The sequence below is a fragment of the Myotis brandtii genome, unplaced genomic scaffold (assembly GCF_000412655.1).
Source record: "Myotis brandtii unplaced genomic scaffold, ASM41265v1 scaffold695, whole genome shotgun sequence".
NCBI lineage: Eukaryota > Metazoa > Chordata > Mammalia > Chiroptera > Vespertilionidae > Myotis > Myotis brandtii.
In genome coordinates, this window is record NW_005370716.1 from 731,769 (window position 1) to 748,985 (window position 17,217).

The 17,217-nt window shown below is 42.2% G+C and overlaps 1 protein-coding gene across 10 annotated transcripts in view; it reads left to right on the forward strand.

Annotated features, from left to right (window-relative positions):
- Positions 1–17,217, forward strand: part of MTMR1 (myotubularin related protein 1) — a 58,714-nt gene that overhangs the window by 28,860 nt on the left and 12,637 nt on the right. For all 10 annotated transcript variants that reach the window (XM_014529766.1, XM_014529764.1, XM_014529765.1 and 7 more), the window contains 9 exons: positions 527–621; positions 989–1,096; positions 2,981–3,082; positions 3,389–3,472; positions 3,922–4,071; positions 5,118–5,306; positions 10,700–10,885; positions 11,330–11,536; positions 14,105–14,197. In XM_014529766.1, coding sequence (XP_014385252.1) covers positions 527–621; positions 989–1,096; positions 2,981–3,082; positions 3,389–3,472; positions 3,922–4,071; positions 5,118–5,306; positions 10,700–10,885; positions 11,330–11,536; positions 14,105–14,197 — 1,214 coding nt within the window. The remainder of the gene's footprint in view (positions 1–526; positions 622–988; positions 1,097–2,980; positions 3,083–3,388; positions 3,473–3,921; positions 4,072–5,117; positions 5,307–10,699; positions 10,886–11,329; positions 11,537–14,104; positions 14,198–17,217) is intronic.

Genomic DNA, 17,217 nt, shown 5'->3' on the forward strand with positions numbered 1-17,217 from the left:
GGAGGACCCCCCCCCCCCGAGTGCACAAATTTTTGTGCACCTGGCCTCTAGTATTAAATATGCTGATATTGATATTCTAAATATGAAAATAAAAGTCTATATGGAAGCTGATAAGGAATTTGAAGCAAATAATTATTTTTCCACTCCATTGATGTGGTTTGGTTTTTGTCATCTGTAAAGCAGTTGCTTTTAGGAGGTGCATTAGTGGCTAGTTTTTAGCTTTAGTTTTCATTAGCAGTAATTTATTAACTGGTAGCCCACTGTCTTCAGAGATTAATTAATATGTTTTGATATGATTAATTTATCACTCATAGAAAAAAGTTAACCACCTGGAAAAAGTGACAAAATGTAGCTTATTATGAAGCCCTTCACTTAAAACCTCATTAAGTACCAAAATAGAATTTTGTTTGATAAAAAGGAATTTTATTAGAAGACTATCCATGTCTATTTAAATTAATAACAAATTTATAATTTATTGAAGCACAAGTCTATGGCAGTAGTTGCTACTTTGAGTTTTTCCTTTCAGTGAAAGATGTCATGTATATCTGCCCATTTATGGGAGCTGTGAGTGGAACGCTGACTGTGACGGACTTTAAGATGTACTTCAAAAATGTAGAGAGGGTGAGTTTTTAAAAGTATGTTTTATTTTAAAAAACACTTCAGAAGCGAGTAAACAATAAAGAAGAAAGTAAGAAGTGCCCTGAAATCCCATCACCCTGAGAGAACCAGGTGAGTTTTAAGATGTGCACATTGACAACCAGATTTTGTATCTTGAGAAAAAAGCTGTTAAAGTAGCACTTATACCTAGAGGGGAAGTTTGTCATCTAAACATCTTCAGAAAACATGTTATAAATCAGACTTCAGTTTCTTAGCTGGGACAAAGAGGAAATGTGAAGTAAACAAATAAGTTTTAAGCCAGGGAAGACTTACAATATGAAAACTCTGTTGACTGACACTAATAGGCATTCATCTTAATTTGTAAACTCAGGACCCACATTTTATCCTGGATGTTCCCCTGGGAGTGATCAGCAGAGTTGAGAAGATTGGAGCACAGAGCCATGGGGACAATTCTTGTGGTATAGAGATAGTGTGCAAGGTATGGTACCAACACTAGTAAGACTGCAAGAGGCAGTCAGCTGGGAACTTTTTCTGACACAATTTTCCTGTTCTTTGGACAGTCACAGTAATTTGTACTGTTAGTAACTCAAATGTTTTAGGACAGAAACCTCTTTAAATCTTGTATCAACCAATTCATACCATTATGTAAGCCATTGAAGTAAACCTTTTCTTTCTTATTGAAGTATTCTAATTAGCATGGACCTGTAACCTACATGCTGATATTATTTGTTACATTTCAGAGAAATCAAGTGGAAAGCAGAGATCCATATTTTCCTAGTTTGTTGTTTTAAGACTAATCTTCAGAACAACGGATGGTCAAAGACTTCCTAAAGGGACAACAGTACAGTGACCACTGAGCAATGTGGGGCTTAGGGGCACCAACTGCCTGCACAGTCGAAAATCCCCATATAACTTTTAAAAAAATATGTTTTTATTGATTTTTAGAGAGAGAGGAAGGGAGAGGGAGAGAGAGATAGAAACATCAATGATGAGAATCATCTATAGGCTGCTTCCTGCATGCCCCCTATTGGGAATGGAGCCTGCAACCCAGGCATGTACCCTGACTGGGAATCGAACCGTGACCTCCCGGTTCATAGGTTGATGCTCAACCACTGAGCCAGGCTGGCCGGACAGTAAGTCTCTCTTCACCCCTATTGCAGTCCTTGCAGGCTCCCACTGTTATCAATTTTCATAGATACCCTCTGCACATAAGATGTATGTATAATCTTTGAAAACATTCTGCCCTTTCCATTTCCCCTTAACAATGTATCTCGGAGCTCCTTGACATCAATACATAGCGAGCTGAGTCTCGTTTTTAACAGCATTCTAGTATTCCATTATATTCTAGTCAGCTTCTATTGACAGACATTTAGGTTAGTTCCATCTTTTTGCTGTTGTTATACATATCACAATAATAACTTCCTCATTTCCAAATTACTCTACCTTAAATTTGTTTGTGGCCATAATTATTTTTTAATTTCAAATAATGTTAAAGAATAGTGATAGTTTTGTGTTTACCAGCAGTGGTTTTAGAAGGTTGGGGGACACTGCTCAAACCAGTCCTGGGAAGAAATTGCCCCATATGAGCCACCTCACAGGAATCGCTCCTCCCCACTTTCATTTGAGCTTTTGGACAGCAGCTTGCATGGTGGGGCATTTTAAGAAACTGATCTTAAGAAAGAGCATTATCGTTTTTGTAAGGAAGTCACTGAGGCGGTAGTCTCTCTGTGACAGAGTCCTTGCTCTGAGTTCTGGGAAGGAACCTCTGTTGCATTTCTGTTTTATGGAGGGTTCAAGATCTGTAATTGATTCTTTCAATAGTTTAAAGCTCACCATTGATTGGGTGTCTCATATCTTTAGGAAGTAAATGTGCAGGTCTTGATGTACTAACTTTATTCTTGATTCTATCTGAAGATTTTTTTCCCCAACACATGCCCTCTGTTCCAGTTTCCTCACTTAATTTCCACACTGGGCTTGGCCTGTGTGGCTCAGTGGTTGAGTGTTGCCCCATGAACGAGGAGATCACAGTTTGATTCCCACTCAGGGCACATGCCCAGGTTTGGGGCTCAATCCCCAGTAGGAGGAATGCAGGAGGCAACCGATGGATGGTTCTCTCTCATCGTTGATGTTTCTATCTCTCTCTCTCCCTCCCTCTCTCTGAAGTCAATAAAAACATATTTTTAAAAAATAAAAAGAAATCTTGTTGGAGGTGTTTTTGTTAATTGCCTTTTGTTAGTTGGAGCAAGATAAAGTATAACATGAGAAATGATCAAAAATATTTTATTGATCTCTTATAGCATGGTTATGACTAATAGGTACTCAATACACATTGAATAAATGAGTTTTGCTAATTGTTTAACAGGATATGAGAAACTTGCGACTTGCTTATAAACAAGAAGAACAGAGTAAACTGGGAATATTTGAAAACCTCAATAAACATGCATTTCCTCTTTCCAATGGTCAGGTAAGTACACCAATATAAACCTTTTTGCATTCCTTTGTGAGGGTCCAAAATTTCATGCTTAATTATTCCTTTTTTCAGAGGTTGCCTTTATCTGTTTTCTCTCTGTTGGTCACTAATATTAGAATATTTAAAATTCAGCAGTTCTGTGTAATGATTAAGAAAGCTGCATATTTGGTGCTTCAACATTTACAAATTAAAAGAGGAATCTTAATACATTCAGCTTATAACTGAATGAAAAGCTTTAATATTGGGTATATGACATAGCAAAGAAATGCTGACATGTATTTTGTGTTTTTTTGTATCCAGACACTCTTTGCATTCAACTATAAAGAAAAATTTCCAATTAATGGATGGAAAGTTTATGATTCAGTAGCTGAATATAAAAGACAGGTAAAGTATGTTGTTTATCAAAACTAAAAATAATAGGTTAAGCATCTTTTTGTTTTCTAAAAGGTTAGAAATGTTGTGGTGATATGTATTACTTATTTTAGATATTGGTAAGAAATTTCTGTCTCTAAAGGAATTTCACGAGTATTTTTGAAGACAACACTATGCTCATTCTTTATAAAAACACTACAAGAAATGTATAGGACTGGGATTCTAGTATATAATTTTCATTTTTTTAGTATGTTTGGAAATTCTTATGCTTCATTAAATTTTTAAATGGGTAGGAAATGGGTCATATTAGATAAATATATATTTAAACTTTTAACTAGCACTGGACAAATTATAAACAGATTTTAGCACAAAATAGGAAATGGATATGGTTTATGCTTAGTACTTTTCAAAAATATAAAAGTATGCTTTCCCCCTCTTCTTTCTTCTCTAACACCCTACAGGGCTTGCCAAATGAGAGTTGGAAAATATCCAAAGTAAACAGTAATTATGACCTCTGTGACACTTACCCTGCCATCATTGTTGTGCCAACTAATGTAAAAGATGATGACCTTGCAAAAGTAGCAGCCTTTCGAGCAAAAGGCAGAGTCCCTGTAAGTAATAAACATTGTCATTTAGGTATAAACATATTGTGTTAGATCTAATATGGTAAGAAAATAGAAAAAAAATCTAGTGAACAAAATGAAAAGTAGAAAAATAAGCCTGAAAACCTGAACATATCTTTGATTCTCAGGAACTACCTAATTATGTAAACATTATGTTTGCTGACTGCCTCATATGACTTCACATTACTAAGTACAAGGGTAATTTCAGTTTAGCTCTCAAAATGTAGTACATATAACAAAAGACAGCAAGGATGAGTTAGCATGTTACGCTTTAATGGTTTGTGTCTCTGGTTTCACCAACTCATCTCGGAGAAAGACACTCTTTCTTGGATGCTGAGTGCAAGGCTGCAGCTGCATGGGCGGGACACCATTATGAAAAGAAACATAGGAGCCAGCAGGGGATGGATTTTTTAAATAGCTTTATTGAGGATTAATTGATATACAAAAACATGGCACATGTTTAATGTATAAAATGTGATGAGTTTGGACATATGCGTACCCCCATGATACTGTCACCACAACCCAGGAGGGAGTGAACATTTTTGAGCCTAGAGTTTGCAGTCTGGTACAATCCTGATTCTCTTGGCCACAGGAAGAAAAAAGGAGGTTTGGGGATATAGTTTTAGATTTTATGAGAGACTGTATATTCACTTTGTTCTTATCTGGCCACATATATCATTGTTGAGATACAAAGATGTTTTTTCAATTAGGAGACAAAATAAAACTAGTCGATCAAATAGGAATGGGGCTTGATGTTAGTAACCTTTTCACTTAGTTTCTGCTTTTCTTAGAATCATAGAAGTTTAGATGTGGAAGGGGATTTTTAGAGCTCATCTACTCAGACTTTTTTCATCCTGACCCAAACATTGCATCTCATAGCCACTGTCATTGCTGTGATTGGCCTGGCCCCTCCACTTTGAGGAAAATACACAGAAGAAGCTGTGCTTGAGAAGAGAACTTGTTTTTACTACATGGTATTTAGAGCACATACTGTTTTAGGAACTGTACTCATATTTGTTACTTACACACACTAGGTATTGTCATGGATTCATCCAGAAAGTCAGGCAACAATCACTCGGTGCAGCCAGCCACTTGTGGGTCCCAGTGATAAACGCTGCAAAGAAGATGAAAAATACTTGCAGACAATAATGGATGCTAATGCACAGTCTCACAAACTTATCATCTTCGATGCCCGACAAAACAGTGTCGCCGATACCAACAAGGTACAGTCTTGATGACATTGCAGAACCAGTAGGTCTTGTCTCATATACTGTCTGTAAATTGTTATGCAGTTCAAATAGCCATTGACTTCCTCCCCACCTGAAGGTAGAATCTTTCCAAGTAGACCATAGTTATTCCTCCCTGGGATATAGCCTGTGGATGTCTCATGTGAGTTGGGATCTTGTCTCTCTTATTGTTCCTCCACAATCCTGTCTGCTGAATTAATTAAGCAAAGACCCAGAAAGAGAATTATCACCAAAAGAAACAAGTAAGTACCTTAATGAAATGATCGTGAGGCCCTTGGAAGTCCTTTAACCTGTGAAATATGGTGATTGCTTGACTAATTCACATCTGGTCTGAAGGTCTGTTAGAATGGAGTCAAATATGTGAAACTAGGGAAATATAAATGTTTCCATAAATCACATGGAGCAGTAGCATCTGCAGACCACTCCATTTGATTCTCAGTAGCTGAAGGGGACAGGACCCTTCAAACCTAGCAATAGCTATGACATCAAGCCTCCAATACCCACTATCCAAATAGAAAAGGCTCTGAACTGAGTCATTTCTACTTCCCATGATTGACTTTCCAGCAATGTGTTACTACAGGTAGGTATTTGGCAGTCAGAGGGCTTGGCCCTTTCCACAAGTAATTTCATGTATCAGGAAGGTGGTGACAGCCCTTACCATCTCATGTCATTTGGGCAACAAACATGTAATAAGCACCTACTAGGAGGATATACCACAACAGACCAGGTGAGGTGCTATTTACAGGTATCAACTCAGTGTGCTGGGGGAGCCAGGAGAGGGACTGGCCAGGCCTGCTTGTGAAGCTGGGTAAGGCTTCACGAAGGAGGCACCATTTGAGCTGACTTTGGATGGTTAGCAGGAGGAGACAAGCAGGGCATTCTAGAGAGCACATGTACCTACTCAACAGTGTGCCAGAGCATGTCATTCACAAGAGTGGCAAGAAGGAAGATGTCTGAGAGCATGGTCATGATCCCTCATGTTCTCCTCAGCAGTGCTTAGGGAGGTCTTTGTTTCTCTGGGCAACTTGAACCTCTTATTTCCTCAATGATTATTTAGTTGACCACAATCTCCAAAAAACCACCTTCCCATCTCCCCCCATCTCACTCTTGAGAGAAGCCATTACCTTCTTGAAGGAGCAAATGAGCCATCCATTTTCCTTCAGTGCTTGAGTGCCTGCTATGGGCCAGGCATTTGCTAGGTATTGGGAGAGACACATACTAAACAAGTAGTCGCAGCAACTGCCACATGGTTATCCTCTGAGGTATGGAGGAACCTGAAATATGCTCTGAGAGAGCATAGAAAGAAACTGGTTATTTGCTATACGACTTCATCTTTCTGCACCATGATTGCCTCATCTCTAAAGTGGCAGTGACAGTAAACCTACTTCCTGGAGTGGATGTGAGACTACTGTAAAGGGCCTAGGACACTACCCTGTGAGAAAGCATTTGGTTCAAGTTAGCTGTCATTGTTACTGACCTCAGAGTGTACTGCTCCATTCTCTTGACTTTTATGACATTCACCCCCTGGATTTCTCTGTCTCCAACCTGGCTGGCTTGGTCTCCTTCACTGGTTCCTCTTTCTTTCCCAACCTGCAAATGGCAATGCTCCTCAAACTCAATCTGGGATCCTCTTTTCAACTTTGTGCACTCTCCTCCTATGCCATGAATTTAAGCATGACCCTGCCCAGCCTGGGCCCCTTAGGTTTTCTGTCTCCTGGCCAGCATCTTGGCTGATTAGCCCTTCAGCACTCCTGCCTGACCCAGTTCACTTCTTCTGCCTGCCTTTCTCATGCCTACAATCTGGGCTGCTGAGTGTTCTAGGAGGATAAGAGGCTCACAATGGGCAGGTTGGAGCCACTCCAGATTTATACTCTCCAGACTGGGCCCTCATCGCTGCTGGAAAGTTTTTCCCCCCTCAATCACCCAATAGATTCCCCATGAGTTGTTTCAGCCTCTTCATGACTCTTGTCTAATGGCTTTTGTATGACCCTGCTCTATCCCATTCATCCTCAACAGCTGACCTTCCTTCTCCACAGAGGGTAAACCCATCCTCAGACAGGAACTCCCACTGCTCCTGCCACCACACATGCAAACTAGCTTGCATTGCTGTCTGTGGCAGCCTCTTGCCTCCTGTTATTGTGGAAGGGGCGGCCGCCTTCTTGTGCCCTGCCATTAGCTCCCAACCTCTCCACCTGCTCAATCATCCCTTTTCTTGCTCTGGGATCTTTGACCTTTCCCCTCCACTGATTCCTTCCCATGGAGTCATTTCCATCTACATAGATATGCCCTCCCTGGATTCATCATCAGTGTCTCTTTCCAGCTAGCTCCTCCTGCCCTTTATAAGACTTCTTAGAGGAGCTGCCTCCTTGATACCCCTCAGTGCTCACTGCCACTCACTCACCCCTTAAGCTATGTGAAACTAGCTCCCATCCCCATCTCTACCCCGGCTGTTCTTGGTAAAGTCCCCAAGTGTTTTCTTTTCACAAAATCCAATGCGTATTTTTTTTTTAGTTCTTTTTCTTGTTTTCGTGAGCTTTTGACATGGTTAAGTACTTTCTCCTTTTCAAAATACTTCTCCCCTTTTTTCTTTTTTTCCTTCAATCTCTGGCTGATCTTCTCTTGCTTTATATTCCTTAAATGTTGGCCTTCTTCAGGTTCCTGGTCTTTACTTGTCTCCTCACATTACATGCTGTCCTTGAGCACCATGTGCCAGACCTTTGTCCTCCAATATCATCCACATGTCCTCGACTTCATATTGATATGCACAGCTCAGTCCTCTCTTCTGAGCTTCAGACCTGTGTATCCTGCACCCTGCAGGCCTCTCCACTTGAATTCCCCCAGGCATTTTGTATTCACTATACTCAAAGCCAAACACTGTTTCTTCTCTAATAGTGTATCCCAGTAAATAATACCACCATCTCTCAGGTTACCCAGTCCAGAATTTTAAGCATCAGTGTCACCTCCTGTGCTCCCCAGTTCCATTGCCCCAATCAGCCACCATGTCCTGCCTCTTAAATATCTCAAAGCAGGTGCATGTCTCTGCCCTGGTGCCTCCATCATGATTCCTTCAGCCGGGTGACCGCCTGTCTCTGAACTGGTCCACCTGCACAAAGTCCCCCCTTCTCCAGTCCCTTCTGTCCATATGTAGCCAGTGCTGATTCTACAGTAAAAGTCTGATTCAGGACCTGACCACTCTGGCCTCCTCTCTTCCTGCTCTCACAACTGCCCTAGTGTTCTCTGCTGAACTTCTTGCTTGCCTCTCAGGAAACCACATCTTCACCCATCTCTGGTCATGTAAACATGATTGGCCCCTCTACCTTGAGTGTTTTTGACCTTCCTCCCCACAACAAAGCTTTCCTAACTTGTATAGACATCTCTTCTGCCCACCCTGGCAGCCTCACGCTCTTCTACAGGAAAGGACTTGCCCCCTGTTCTTTACATGCCCTTCTCCTCACCTGATTACCCCACTAAATGTTGAAGACCTTAAGGATTATAGTCTACACTTGTTCATAATTGTTGCTCCAGTATTTAACTCAGGGTTGAGCATTAGTACCCACTAGGCAAATGGTTGGAGACTAAATGATGAGTGTGGTCTTTGAGTTGACAGATGCATTTATTGCTTTTATTAATATAAAATTCACATAACATAAAATTTGCCATTTAACCATTCCAAAGTTTTACAGTTCAGTGACTTCCAGTATATTCACAATGTTCTGCAACAATTACCACCGTCTAATTCTAGAATGCTTTCATAGCCCCAAATGGGAACCCTGTGCTCATTGGCAGTCACTGCCCATTCTCTCCCCTTCCCCCTCAACCCCTAGCAACCACTAATTTACTTGCTGTATAGATTTCCTTGTTCTGGACATTGCATATTAGCAGGGTCATACAATATGTGGTCTTTTACGCCTGGCATCTTTAACTTAGAATATAATGTTTTCAAGATTCATTCATGTTCTAGCATGGAACAGTACTTAATTCCTTTGTATAGCTGAAAAATATTCCACTACATAGTTAGACAACAGTTTGTTTATTCCTTCATCCATTGATGGACATTTGGGTTGTTTTCACCTTTGGCTGTTGTGAATAGTGATGTGATCATCTGTGTACAAGTTTTTGTTTGAATACCTGTTTTCAATTCCATGGGCCTGGGATTGCTGTGTCATATGGTGATTCCATATTTAACTTTTTGAGGAACCACCAACATTTTCTCCCACAAACTATGCAATTTTAATTCCCACCAGCAATGTATTAGGGTTTCAACTTCTCTACATTCTCATCACAGATGTGTTTTAAATGTTGATCTCTACAAAATATAAGCTAGATCATATTTTGTTATGAGATTACCAAGGGGTGAACCATATTCCCCTTTTTTGTTACAATTTTAGTTTACTAAAATTGCTTAAATAAATATCATTGTAAGGGATTTACAAATGATTTTATTATTTTTATTAATTTTGTGGTTGTATAACTTTTTGTGTTCAGACAGATGGCATTAACAGAACTTTTTAAGCCTAAATTGCCTTGAGTAAGATCCATTTCTTAATGGTTTAAAAACTGACAATGGGTGATGGAGGATTATTTTGGGTGAATTGTATCTCCATTAAAAAAAAAAAGTCAAAGTCCTAACCCCTGGTACCTGTGAATGTGGCCTTATTTCAAAAGAGGGTCTTTGCAAATGTAATCAAGTTATGATGAGGTCATTTTGGGTTAGGGTGATTCCTGATCCAATCTGACTGGTGTCCTTAAGAGAAGGGACACAGACACAGGAAAAGGACTTGTGATGATGAGGCAAAGATTGGAGTAATGTGTCTATAAAATAAGAATACCTGGGACCGCCAGAAGCTGGAAGAAGCAAAGAAGGATCCTCCTCAAGAGTGTTCTGAGGGAACATGGCCCTGCCAATATCTTGATTTTGGATTTCCCACCTCCAGCACTGTGAGAGAAGACACTTCTATTGTTTTAAGGCACTCGGTTTGTGGTGCTTTGTTCCAGTGGCCACAGGAAACTCATATGAAAGATGTAGGAAGTTTATAATAAACAGATGAGTTTGTTGCTTCTTTAAATGGTCTCTATTTGGGCCAAACCGGTTTGGCTCAGTGAATAGAGCATCGGTCTGCGGACTGAAAGGTCCCAGGTTCGATTCCGGTCAAGGGCATGTACCTTGGTTGCGGGCACATCCCCAGTAGGAGGTGTGCAGGAGGTGGTTGGTCGATGTTTCTCTCTCATCGATGTTTCTAACTCTCTATCCCTCTCCCTTTCTCTCTGTAAAAAATCAATAAAATATATTAAATGGTCTCTATTTGGTAATACTAGAGAGGACAACAGTTAACTCAGATGAAGTGATGTCTTTCTTTTGTCTTTCACAGGCAAAGGGTGGAGGATATGAAAGTGAAAGTGCTTATCCAAATGCGGAACTTGTCTTCTTGGAGATCCACAACATTCATGTGATGAGAGAGTCACTACGTAAATTAAAGGAGATTGCCTACCCTTCGATTGATGAGACACGGTGGCTATCCAACGTGGATGGGACACATTGGCTGGAGTATATCAGGGTAAAGAGGCCAGTCCCTTACATGCTTTTTGGATAAGATTTCTCTGTGTTGGTGCTATAAATCTGTATCCAAGTGGTTTCTCAACATTGCAAATTAGCACATATTTGCTGTGTGCTTGTGCTTCCTTAGTTTCTATGGGAAGCATCCAGACTTTGGTCTTCTTTGGGGGGCTTCTGTGATATAATAAAAAGAGATAGTGCTTGCCTTACGTCAGGTCTTTTAAGTACATTTCGGCTGTTATAGTAAAGGACCCTAGTTACTGCTATAGTTTTTCTTAGTATAAATTTCCCCCTCCCATGATACTACTAATGTTTTCTAGTGATTTTCAATTCCTTGCATTCTTGTTTGGCTTATTGATCTGAACTTCCTGTGTTCTCCCCAGAATTATTTTTGTTATAACAAAAATTATATGTTGCTTGGTCTAATGTGCCTTCTTTTCTGAAGATGCTTCTTGCCGGGGCAGTGAGAATTGCTGATAAAATAGAATCTGGGAAAACCTCAGTGGTGGTGCATTGCAGCGATGGTTGGGACAGAACAGCCCAGCTGACATCTCTGGCTATGCTGATGCTGGACAGTTATTACCGCACCATTAAAGGATTTGAGATTCTCATAGAAAAGGAGTGGATAAGTTTTGGACATAGGTTTGCACTGGTAAGTTGAGATAGGTTCATGCTTCAACTGTTTTGCTCCATTATTTGCATGTGTGTATCGCAGAACATATGCGCACACACATGTACATGTGCACAGGCTTTCTGCTCTGTATCATACCTGAATTGCCATAATATAATACTGTGGACCCTCAGCATTGTATATTCCTGGTAGGGCATTCTTTTTTTTTTAAATGTAGATATGACCTTCCTTCCTCCCTCCCTCCCTCCCTTCTTTCCTTCCTTCCTTCCTTTCTCCTCACCCAAGGATATTTTCCTTTGGATTTTTAGAGAGAGTGAAAGGGAGGGGGAGAGACAGAGAGAGAAACATCCATGTGAGAGAGACACATCGATTGGTTGCCTCGCATATACACTCTGACTGGGGCCAGGGATTGAGCCTGCAACTGAGGTATGTGCCCTTGACTGGGAATTGAACCTGCAACCCTTCAGTCCGTGAGTCGACGCTCTATCCACTGAGCAAAACTGGCTAGGGCAGTATGGCTTTTTAAAATAAAAGTTGAGCCTGGCCAGCATGGCTCAGTGGTTGAGCATCAGGCTATGAACCAGGAGGTCATGGTTTGATTCCCAGTCAGGGCACATGCCTGGGTTGGGGGCTGATCCCCAGTGTGGGGCATGCAGGAGGCAGCCGATCAATGATTCTCTCTCATCATTGATGTTTCTATCTCTCTTCTCCCTTCCTCTCTGAAATCAATAAAAATATATTTAAAAAATAAATAAATAAAATAAAAGTTGAGCCTGGCCAGCATGGCTCAGTGGTTGAGCATCAGGCTATGAACCAGGAGGTCATGGTTTGATTCCCAGTCAGGGCACATGCCTGGGTTGGGGGCTGATCCCCAGTGTGGGGCATGCAGGAGGCAGCCGATCAATGATTCTCTCTCATCATTGATGTTTCTATCTCTCTTCTCCCTTCCTCTCTGAAATCAATAAAAATATATTTAAAAAATAAATAAATAAAATAAAAGTTGAGGTAAAACTCATATAACATAGAGTTAACCATTTAATGTGTAGAGTTCAGGTCCTGGCCACTCCCCAGCGTGAATACCTCAGAGTCTTCCTATGGCCTATGGGATTTTGGGCAAACTCCTCAGTGCAGCATTCAAGGCACTTGGTCATCTGACCTTAGTCCACCTTTCCAGCCTCATTTTGTCTCCCTTGCTGTGCTTCATCCTCTGAGCCTCAGTTGTGCCCAGCTAATAATGACACCCTGGTGCCCCCATTGCTTCTGATATATTGTCTCCCTGGCCAGCCAGGTAGCAGACATCTTCCTGTCCTCCAAGGTTTATCTCAAATGAGACCTCCTCCATGACTGACTTGTATGACTTTCCCTCCTCATTGCCTCATCTACCCCATATTAAGATGGCCACTTGCTCCTTTGTGGCCCTTGGAACACTTTATTGCCCTTGTTATTTATAGGTCTTTCTCCCATGACCAGACCATAAATGAATTAATCATCAAGCATGGGTACTCTGTCTCATTTGTCTTTGTACCCCAGATGCCTAACCAAGGTCCTGGACTCTATTAGACACCATGAAAATGCCTGAAATCCCGAGGGCCAGGCAAGATGTGTTACAGACACCATAGGAGTTCAGTGAATGTCTATTAAAAGAAAGAATCTCACTTTTGATCTGACTTATTTTCAATGGTTTTTATCAGTCCTATTTATGTGATTGAAATTATCTTTTACTTTTTGTATGAATCTATTAATATCTTCTAAAATATCAAAGACTATGAAAGACAATTCTAGCTATCAATTATATCTCAACTGGAAAAAAATTAATACAACACTGGACTCCTAGAACAAGGACTCTAGCCATTATTATTTCAAGAGTGAGATTTTTGGGGTTCTCTGAGTCATAGAAAATTGCTTAAAATTTGTATATTGTTAATGATTATTTTTATTCTCAGAGTTTCCTGACATTTCTGAACAATGGAAAAAAATGTGTTTTGTTTTTTTTCACTTGTGGAGAAAATGGCAATCATAATGTGCTTTATGAGCTGCTAATTGGTAGTTCCAGGGTGACACTGTGCACTTGGTGTGGTGGCTGGGGGTGACCCCATCATTTGGACTGAAAAATGCTGGCTCTTTGCTTATAACTCTTGATCCCAGCTATATGAAAGAAACATTATAAAACAATCATCATGTAAAAATGTAGTACACTGAAATTTTTTTTCCTAAGACTAATGAAAGTCAGTTCAATTCAGTGAACATTTTTGAGTGCCTATTATGTGCTGGTAATTCTGTTAGGCCTTGAGACATAGGAGTGAGACATGATTCTTTTTTTTCTTTTAATCTTTATTGTTGAAAGTATTACATAGGTCCTTCTTTTTCCCCCATTAATCTCCTCCAGCCCACTCATGCCCCCCCCCCAGGCCCTCACCACCCCATTGTTTGTTTCCACGGGTTATGCATATATGCATACAAGTTCATTGGTTGATCTCTTCCCATCCACCCTCCCCTGCCTTCCCTCTGAAGAGACATTATTCTTGTCACCAGGCAATTTTGAGAGGACCATGCATACATTAAAACATTTAACCTGTTGTTTCTTTATAGCGAGTGGGCCATGGCAATGACAACCATGCAGATGCCGACCGGTCTCCAATATTTCTTCAGTTTATTGATTGTGTTTGGCAAATGACAAGACAGGTGAGAGATTTCAAATACATGTTTGACCTACACAGTCTGATTCAAACATTCCTTAGAGTTGAAGAGTAAACTTTCATGTTCATTCAAAATTAAGACGTGTGTAAAATATCCCTTCTATTATTTAATTCATTTTATTCTAATTCATTTAGATTTAGAAATATAAGCAGATAATTAGAAACAAACAACTTCTCACCAAAAGTTACTTTTCTTGTACAAGTGTTCTTTGTCAGCATCCCGTCCCCAAGCCTTGCAAACCAAGGCCCTACTCCTTAGCCATTCTACTTCTCTTGCTCACTTTCTGTCAGTCCCCTGCTGGGTCAGAAATGTAATGTGTTAGAAAGGGGGATGGGACTGAAGGCCAGCAAAGGGGATTTGACCAGGGAATCCAGGAGTCTCCATACCCTGCCCCCAGGCCACAGCCCCTCTAGCCCCAAGGTCACTGAGGGAAATGACTATTCAAGAACCAATGGCAGATAGAAAGCTGCAGAGTATTTTGTCATCTCCTGGTGCTTAGTTCCAAAACCCCAATGCAAAGGGCCCTGGTAAGCAAGAAGCCCATACTTGGACCACCCGTCCCTAAGCCAGTTGGGCCTGGAGGGCTTTAATTCAAAGCAGACCTTGAGGTATGTATTGTTTTTCCCCTCATCTCCAACATCCAAACCTGAGTTTGAGGATTTACCATCATGATGGGAGATTGTGCCATGGAAATGGACCTGGAATCAGAGAGAGACAGAGCCAGAGCCAGTCAGAGAGAGAAAGACAGAGACACAGGGAGTGAAAGAGAGATGATGTCAGAGAGAGAGGGGCAGAGGGGCAGAGAGAGAAGGGGGCAGAGAGAGATAGGGACAGAGAGGGACAGGAAAAAAGAGGAGTCAGAGAGACAGTGTGGTAGAGAGAAGCAGAGAAAGGGGCAGGGAGAGGGCCAGAAAGAGGTGGAGTAAGGGAGGTAGGGGGGTGCAGAGAGTGACGGGGCCTGAGAGAGGCAGAAAGAGGTAGAAAGGGGGGACAGAGGGGCAGAGAGGAAGACATGGGGGCAGAGAGGTACAGAAGGAGGTAGTGGGGGAGGCAGAGAATAGAGTAGGAGAGAGGGGACAGAAATGGGGTAGGAGAGAGGGGTGGTAGAGTGAGGAGTATAGGAAAGAGAGGGGCAGAGAGGAAAGGTCAGGAGAGAGAGAGGGGGACATAACAGGGGCAGGGACAGGGACAGAGAAAGGCAGAGAGGGGCAAGGGCAGAGAGAAAGGGGAAAGAGAGGTAGGACATGGTAGAAAGAGCCAGAGGGTCAGGGAGAGACAGGCAGAAATAGGCAGAGAGTGGCAGAAAGTGCAAGAGGGGTTAGGGAAGGGCAGAGAAAGAGAGGCAGAGAGGGGTGCTCGGATACAAGGACAGGGGCAGAAAGAGGGCAGAAAAAGGGGCAGGAGGCAGAGTGGGGTAGGAGAGGCCACAGAGAGGAGTGTAGGAAAGAGAGGGGAGTGCGAAAGAAGGGGTAGAGAGAGGAGGCAGGGAAGAGAGGGGACACAAGAGATGGCAAAGAGTAGGCAGGGAAAGGGGGCAAAGAAAGAAGGAAGCAGAGAGTGGGGTGGGAGGCTGGGAGGGGAGTAGAGAGAGAAGGAAGCAGAAGAGGGCAGGAAGATAGAGAGGCAGAGAGCTAGAGGGGAGATGTAAAGAGAGAGGGAGGGGGCAGGATTAGAGAAAGAAAGTCAGAGGTAGGGAGAAGAGCTGGGGAGAGGGGAAGAGGCAAGGAGAGAGGTTGGGAGCAAAGGAGGCAGGCAGAGGACTTCCCTAGACCAGTGCAGCTCATACTTAATGGGAGCGCAGAAATCCCCTCTGGCTTATAGTAAAACTAGAGGCCAGGTGCATGAATTTGTGCATGGGTGGAGTCCCTCTGGTGGCCTGTAGGGATCAGGCCGAAACCTGCAGTCCAATGCCACCTGCAGCTCCTACCTGCTGCTCCCGCTCATCCTGACCCCAATGTGCCTGCCACAGGCTCACACCTGATCAGTCCTGATTGCCATGAACCCTGTATCTGGCACCCTCCCAAGGGGAATGGCCTGTGGGATCAGGCTGAAACCGGCTCTCCGACATCCCTTAAGGGGTCCTGGATTGCGAGAGGGCACAGGCCAGGCTGAGGGACCCCACCGGAGCACGATCAGGCTGGGGAGGTACCATGGGAGGGCTCCAAGGTGTGTCCGGCCCATCTTGTTCAGTCCCGATCAGCTAGACCCCAGCAGCAAGCTAACCTACCAGTCGGAGCATCTGTCCCCTGGTGGTCAGTGCACGTCATAGGGAGTGGTTGAGCAGCCTTAGCATTCATTAGCATATTACGCTTTGATTGGTTGTTCAGTTGTTCTGCTGTTCGGCCTATTTGCATATTACCCTTTTATTATATAGGATATAGATTCTGATTTGTGAATCTAGGGGTGAGCCTGAGAGTCTGCATTTCTAATAAGCACCTAACAAGTCATGCTGCTGGTCCATAGATCACACTTGGAGCAGCAAGGATCTAGAGAGCATAGACATAGCTTCAGAAATAAGTAAAAAGGGGGCAGTAGATCAGAGCAACCAAAGTAAATTCCCAGAGTCTTTGGGCCACTCTTGGAACTCAATTTTACTTTTAGACCAGGGAGCTGCTTGGGCTCAACAGTCATCTGAGTGCCAGGTCACAGCTGACTGAAAGTAGTCAAATAAAAGATTGTTGGGGTAAAAGGGGTGTTCTCACAGGCAGGCACCCTGGTATGAGTGATAGGTAACAGCAAACACATAATCACAAGGCTGGCCAGAAGTCTCACTGTTTTGTGTGCCATGCACTTCTTGCTGTTCATGTTGATACCAAGCCAGTACAAAAATTAAATGTTGGTTACATTCAGGTTAAGAAAAGGAAGTATGAAACCCATCATAGAAAAAATGTATAAAAAGGTTAAACACAACCCAGCCAGCATGGCTCAGTGGTTGAGCATCGACCTATGAACCAGGAGGTCATGGTTCGTTTCCGGTCAAGGCACATGCCTGGGTTGTGGGCTTG